At 38.6% G+C, this 7,807-nt stretch overlaps 1 protein-coding gene across 1 annotated transcript; it reads right to left on the reverse strand.

The window, feature by feature from the left end:
• Positions 1-4,336: 4,336 nt before the first annotated feature.
• On the reverse strand, positions 4,337-5,527 carry LOC128732741 (uncharacterized). The gene has a single exon (XM_053826072.1). The coding sequence runs from the start codon at positions 5,525-5,527 to the stop codon at positions 4,337-4,339; it is 1,191 nt and encodes a 396-aa protein (XP_053682047.1).
• Between the last annotated feature and the right edge of the window lie 2,280 nt (positions 5,528-7,807).

Genomic DNA, 7,807 nt, shown 5'->3' on the forward strand with positions numbered 1-7,807 from the left:
CATTTTACCAATTTTCCGTTACTAGAAATCTTTTTGAAAAACCCTTGACAATTTCAGAAAATTCTCTGTCTTCTATAGCAATTCTCCGAACATCAATTTGAACATCAATTGGCACAATAAAAAAAATCAATCAATGCGAGTGACTTTCCGAGACACTTGCTCTTCCGGAACTACTTGTAAAAATCCTGGACTGTACCGCAAAACGGGACCGCGACCGAATGGTCAGTCTAGTCCATAACAAAATTTTGAAAAATATTTCTATTCGATTAATAAAAAGAGCATTACAAAAGCAAAGCTGTTCTTTTACACTCAATAAGCACTGTAATCAGCTTGTATCCAATATGTGGATTCGGCTTGCACACAATCTGGTTGCCTAAAAACTTGCGTGAAACAAAAATGAACATACCATCCAATAAATAATTTGTCTATCTAGATCAACTGGTGTGCCTGTTTGACCGCCATAATTATGATTAATCGAATCGGCAACAACTTTTCAAAAGGGCCAATCTACAAAATGTAAAAAAACCGAGTGAGGGTTTCTTTCCCTATGCTAGTCCAGCAGATAATAACTCTCACCCGGTTTGTTTACATTTTGCAGATTGACCCTTTTGAAAAGTTGGTGCCGAAATGCCCGAATGCATACATCACTCGAATTAGATAGGAAAACTTAATACATTTTACCTTGTCCGTCCCAATCACGAGTTCACTCAATTTTCAGCACTCGAGCTGCGGTAGAACGTCGTTCGCCTGCGATAGCGCTGCTGCTAGATAAAACATAAGTAAATTCATCCAGCTTTTTAAGTACCAAAAATGGCGGTCGTGTTCGTAATATTTGAACAACATTTTTGACATTTCAGTAATACATCGCACATTTTGTTTCCGCACGTTCACGACAAAACTAAAGGAATTTGCGGAAAGAAAACATGTGATGTATCACTGAAATGGTGAAATGTCAAAAATGACCCCGCTGGAATGACCTTCCTTAATCTGAACATTTTTAATCTGAACCGCGTTGGTATGAATGCGTTCACATTAAAAACTGATCAAGCATCATACTCAGTTGACTGTTTAGCAAAAAATCTTATTACGTTTCTTCTTGCTCCGCAACTTCGGCAATATAGCTCATACGCAACTTATCTCTCTGCAGCACTCTAAATAGACCATTTTAGTTAAAACTGTCGAGCCAATTTCCTTTTCTACAATCTGGATGTTAAGAATTCGCCCGTATTCGACATGTTTTCAAAACGTTTGTTTTCGTCAAATCAAAACTACAAGTTCATAGAGGGCCCGCCTTGCGCGAATGTGAAAATGAATAGAGTTATCAAATATTCAGATTAAAAATGAATTCGCCTGATCTGAACGTAATACTTTTCATATTAGTGGGGGTTGAGTGTATTACGAACACGTCCGCCATTATAGCTCGTAAAAAGCTGGATAGTGATAACAATCGTTCGCTACCTGGTTGTGATTATTGGAACTGCAAAAAAGTGCAATTCCCTAAATGTTCGCTGGCACCTATATGGAGCTCAACTTTAAAAGTAATATTTTATTGAATTAACAACAGCGGGAGTGATGAAAATGGATAATAAAGGTAAGAAGAAGCGTTTCCTTTCATTTGATATGTATTGTTCCTGTTTCGAGAGATTATTAGAGTTTCGCAAGTGTATTTATGTTTACGAACTGATAGGTTATATCGGCACCAACTTTTCAAAAGGGCCAATCTGCAAAATGTAAACAAACCGAGTAAGGGTTATTTTTTGCTGGACTAGCATAGGAAAAGTTGGTGCCGATATGTTTGGTTCTTGGCGCAGGTGTGCTAATCACGAAAATAAATCCGTTAGCATTTGAAAACACATTGGAATACAGTGGACCCCCGTTCGTTTGAACGATTCCGCATGCAAACTAACGGAGTTAGCTTTTCATTTGAACAACTGGTAACCTTAAATATGCTGGAGCTTGCGTGAACTGGCTGCCCTGTTCTTTGTTATTATTTTGGTAGTTTGATTCAGTTGGCAGTTGCAAGCAGCGAATATTTCATTCTCCGATCAGATGTCTACCATAATCGTTGGGAAAACGCATTGTGAAACAGAATAAACACGCTAGATCAATACAAACAAATCGTGTTTATGTGCATTGTTTGCATAAGCAAATGATGTCACATTGAGAATGACATTTGAACCATTTTTAATTTGCACGTGGTGCAAACCAACGGGGTTCAAATTAAAACGTGTTCATATTAAAAACGGTCAAACGAATGGGGGTCCACGGCACATTGAAGACTGAAAATAATTGGTGATTTGCTATCCAGGAATGTAAACTTTACAGCTGATTCTATGTACTTTTGTTTCATCCGGAACAAAATCAAACATTAACATTTTTCTGCCATGAAGTTATTCGAATATTTTCACGTACCTTAGCGTAGATAAACAAATTTCTTCCAATATTTCGCTCTCTAAAATCCTGACAGTTGAAAATGTTTATCAAAAACTGTATTTCATTTCAACATTTTTCAAAAATGTGTGGAGTTTGACAGCGATTTTACTTCTCATAACTTTTTTTTATGCAGTGCCTCCAAGCCGGCGATAGCTTGTCAAAAACGCCTATTGAAATCTTAGTTTAAATAATTAGGGTGCGGGAGGGTATTTTCAGCCCCTTAGGCAATTGATTCTATTTTTTCTACCTTGTTCTAATAAAAGAAGGTCCTGCCCTTGTTCTAATAAAAGAAGGTTTTGATGTTCTTTTAATACATACATACAGTAGATTACTTTTATTTTCAGAAAATAGTTGTAATATGCTAAAGTTGTATATCGGCAAAGTACTTATTTAGCTAAAGAAACGAAAGTAGGCTGAACTTAGAAACAGGCCGAAAAATCCTCCCGTACCCTATTTAAGATTACCAAGGTGTCCAGCAGACTACGTCAGTATATAGGCGTTAATATTAGGACACGTTAACCGCGGTAGAAGGTTAAAAAGTGTAAGTCATCATGGTGTAGTGTGATAAGTTAAATTTTTTTTAGTAAAATAAACAGTACTCCTACGGTTCGAAAGCTATCTTTTATTTCTACACATAATCAGTACAATTTGTTATTTTCTAATTATTACAATACTAGCACTTTTTCTTTTCGTCGTACACCGGAAGCTTTCTATGTTTCATACTAACATAAATCTAAGATACGATGATTCAAAAACAATTTTGAACATTTCCAAAATATCAATAGTTAATAATTGTAATAATGCATTTGCTGCCCTATCAACAGATGATTGCTCTAATTGACAAGCGCAAATATCTCACCTAAAATCTATTTAAACTATAAATGTAATGCCTATTGTATATTACTAGTGTAGTTCATTTGTTACTCACGTATTGAATTTGTTCTACTATTTTAATTCTATTTCATACTTGTTGACATTCTAGGTCGTAGCATATATTAATACTTTAGAACATATAAAATCGTTCGTCGAATCAGCTCAAGTTGTTTCTGATGAGTAATCCAAAAAGAACGATTTTGGGTATAGATAAATAGCTTAAGACCAAGTTTAGTTTAGATATATTTAGCTATAAATTTAGTTTGATTCAAGTCAATGAAATGTTTCACTCGGACGGCAGGTCGCTTTTGCGTGAAACACTTCATCAAGTTGCATGAGACTTAGAATAGTGCACTGGATACAAGGTTGTATTCAAGTGGATTTACTTGAACACAATATACGTTTCGAAGCTATTCGCTAAGCGGAAAATGTAATTCTCTGATCATTGATCATGGAAACTAGAACTACCGAATAGGATAAATTAATGTCGCAAGCTTTACAATTAATATAATATGAGGCACTTTGAAGCAAGACACTTTGATCGATTGTGTTTCCATATTCGAAATGACTAATAAGGCTGTGGTGTTAAAGGTTGACAATGCTGACAAGATATGTATAAATTCATAATTTGCATCATTCTTATAAGCTCACCAAAATAGGAGTGTATACAATTATTAGTCAACTTCATCGTATTAAGCGAATTTCATTCATTTCACTTTTTTAAGATTAAGTTTTCAAAATGTTTTACTGAGAATTTTCAGTTTGATTTTAGCAGAAATCACTGTATGCTTGTTTATACAAGCAATTCGTTACATGTGGGTAAACGTCGCAAACCTATTTGACGGTAGAAGATGTTGAGCTCTTAACTTAGCTTATTAAAATTGTCCAACGTTGGGTTGATTCCGAGAGTTTGCAATTTATAAACGATCCAATTTCTGCCTGAAGTCTATCAAAATCATTATATATGGAGCACATCGTTTAGCCTGCTTTTGATGATTTCTTAGATACAGTTGTCCAGTTGCTAATCCTTCTAGTAGTAGCCATTGAAAGGGTTAATTGGATTGATCGGTGGCTGGAAGAATGGATTAAGGGAATTTTGCAGTAGGAAAATTTCTTCCGGCCGGCCATTGAAAATGAAAGGACCCTTCAAGTGAGTGATTTTGGAGTCCTGCACAAATGGATTTGGCCTAAAGGCAGGACGGTGAGGGAGTGGACGAGCACCAGGATATGGTAAACCAAACGCTGGTTGAGGTATTGGCGCTGGAGATGGCGCTCCGCTCCACTGGTAGATTCCAGAGGGTTTGCCATTGGAGACGAAATTTATAGGAAGGTTGTAAAATGGACTCATTGTTACTGGTGGAACTAACTGGGGATATTGTGGGATAGCTGGCGCCATAGGTTGGATAGTTGGAGGTTGCGAGATGTAACCGATTCCAGGAACAAACATGTATGGAGTTGGTGGAAGACGAATATAATAAATTGGAGAATTTTTTTGGTTGGGTCTTCGGCGAACTCCTTGATTGGTACGGGATAATATTTCTTCCTCGTCTAGATTTTGTAAACTATCTTCGGGTGAAAATCCACCATAGTTCTGGTAGTCCTGTGAGATCTGGTTGTTGTCTAGATTGCCTAAATTTGGAATACTGGTCGACGGTACGTTTGGCAACTGATAGTGTTTTAAGTTCTGAATTGCTGCCATACTCTGTAGCGCTGCTAAATTTTGCTGGTAGTTCTGTAAGTTTGCTAGTGGGTTAACGTTAGGAAAACTTTCTAGCGAAGCATAATCATCATAATATTCTAGAGGGTAGTATGACGGATATGATAGAGGATGTGGGTAGGTAGGTTGCGGATAGTAGCCAAAGTAGCCAAACATTTTGTTTTTCCTCTTTGTGGCTTGGGCTTTAAGGTCTTCTGGTAGTTTTGGCTGCATGAGCTTAGCTTTCCGAGTTGCTTCTTTGGACGCATCAGCTTCCGTAGTTTCTCCAGTCGATTCCAAATTTTCTATGTTATCTACGTCCACTTCCGGTTTGCTGTCGTTTACATTCTCTAGCTCCACCGTATTCTTTTCCTTGGATGCGAGCTCTTCATTTTCAAGCGTTGCATACTTTCGTTGAATTTCCTGAATCGATGAAAGAAGCTGAGAACGGTCAACAGGTGCAGGCGTAACGCTTTGTAACAGCAAATGGATCAGCAGGGTGGTTATGACAATTCGGCTGCTCATCTTTGCTGACTGAAATTGAAGAAAGGAAAAGAAAAACATATTAAGATATATTTTGAATTGGAATTTAAAAGCATAAATGTTGATTGTTAATTAAACATAACTTTTGCATAAGATTTCAGTTTTTGAGTTTTTGAGTACAACTTAAAGTTTGATGTTTTTAGTAAGGGAATGCAAATAATTGCGTCTATAAATTTTTAAGCATAGTTTGGTTTATAATTGAATTTTGAATGTTTTTCCACAGGCTAACAGACGTAACACTGAAGCATAGTTCTATCGCCAACAAAAATGACCATATTAAATTTCCACTTTATCCAGTACGCAAACAACAGTCGCTGCACGAGAACATTGTTCACCTACGCTGGCGCTGGCGCTGCTATCAGATAAAAAACGACCAATTTATAGCATAACTAAATTGTTCATATGGCTACGCCACTCTACGCGATCGGTTTGTACTCCGCCGAAAATAGTCCGCAACATCTTTCGTTCAACTACGGAGAGTGACGTATGTCTTCCGTAAACAAAATTACTGTCTCAAATTCGTAGAAGTCTATCGGTCTGATTAGCGTACAAAACGCATCGTCAGCTTTGTGCAGTGGTGTACGCTCCTTTATTGAAGCGTATTGCGGAAAGAAAAGCAGGCTCGGCTTCCAGGATAACTGCGTCGTTGCATCTTCTTACTCGTATTATTGTGGGCGATAACCAAAGATCCCAAATATCAAATATCAGAGATCTCAAACTCATCAACCACTTCCAGTTACATCGCCGTCAATAGTCACTGTCCGTGGGAGGCAAACATCGGCGTTACTTTCGCTGGAGCCTCTTCCTGCCATATATTTAGTTTTCGACGCATATCCTTCATTTTTAGTCTGGCATAAGTCGCCTCCGCCATCCCAAGATGATGTCGAGGTCATCTGCAATGTCTAGGAGTTGGTCACTCTTGCTGAAGATCGTTCCTCTCGTTCCGATGCCCTCGAGTGTGCCACCGAAACACGCACGTAACGCATCACTCGCTCCCGAGAAGCACGTCAGTTTGTCCGGAAAATCTTTCTCGTACATTATCTGCCACAGCTGTTCACACTCGACTGTATCGTATACTGCCCTAAAATCCACGAAAATATAATGCGTGGACACGTTATACTCCCGACATTTCGGAGATTTGTCGGAGAGTGAAAGCCCGCCTGGTACTATCTTACGAATTCTCCTACTAAAGACTACCAGACGTAACACTGAAGCCTCATTCCATCGCCAATAAAAACGATCATTTCAAATTTTCACTTAAGGTGAAATTAGTCGTCATCGATTCTGCCATTTTCAGAAGCAGTTTTTTTTGTTTGAAACAAAAATTCTGTTCATGAAAATATATTCGCTGTGTTCAGATTGGCAAGAAGAAGGCAGTATTTACATTTTTACAACCAGACCCCAGCTATTGGGTCCAAAAACTGCTTCCGAAATTGGGCTCTCCGACGAAAAGTTAATGACTGCTAATTTCCCGTTAAGCCTAGACTCAAACAACAGTCGCTGCGCGAGAACGCCGCTCGTCTGCGCTGGCGCTGTTGTAAATTTATAGCATTGCTAAATTTATAGCAACCTGCTCCGCGTAGCGCGAAGCCTACACCAGGTGATGCTAGTGTTTTTTTTACAAGTTTCAGGCGTGTCATTGAAACGATATTTTATTAGAAAATTTGTTCGAAGTGTTACGTCTGTTAGTCTGTGCTCCTACTATTGGGGATAGATGTCGTAACAAATTGTGGGAGAGCACCGTGTTGACCAACGTAATGCCGCGGCAATTACAGCAATACAGCCAATTGCCATTTCTATAGATGGGCCAAATCACACCTTCCATAGACTCCTCCGGTGGTTTCTCTTTCTCCCAATGCCAGTAAAGTGCCGTTGCTTTCCTCTTCAGGATCATGATCAGCTCATTCTGCGCTCGTTGAAACTTGACCAAATTCTCCCACGTGGCAATGCTTAGATAGATTTTTCAAGCTCCTTTTTTCCTCGCCATCGCTTATTGGCATTCCCTGTTAAATCATTTCGCGCGCTCGTGGTTACCTCACCTAACACCGCGGTTGCGGCCTCATTGACGACCGAGCATTTGCTACTCCATCCGTCTTCGCGGATCGAAACACCTAAATCTACAGAAGAAGCTAGAGCTTCATCTAGTATGTAGTCTGTTTGTCTCATAATGGCTGAATGTTCGGTTACTTCGTAAGGGTACTTCGTAAGATATAGTAAGGGAGTAGGATAGCACCTTACAGAATTAACCAACAACGTTTTTCT

Source organism: Sabethes cyaneus, chromosome 1 (assembly GCF_943734655.1).
Source record: "Sabethes cyaneus chromosome 1, idSabCyanKW18_F2, whole genome shotgun sequence".
NCBI classification, from domain to species: Eukaryota; Metazoa; Arthropoda; class Insecta; order Diptera; family Culicidae; genus Sabethes; species Sabethes cyaneus.

Coding starts and splice junctions, on each gene's coding strand:
- LOC128732741 (XM_053826072.1), bottom strand. CDS start 5,527: ATGAGCAGCCGAATTGTCATAACCACCCTGCTGATCCATTTGCTGTTA.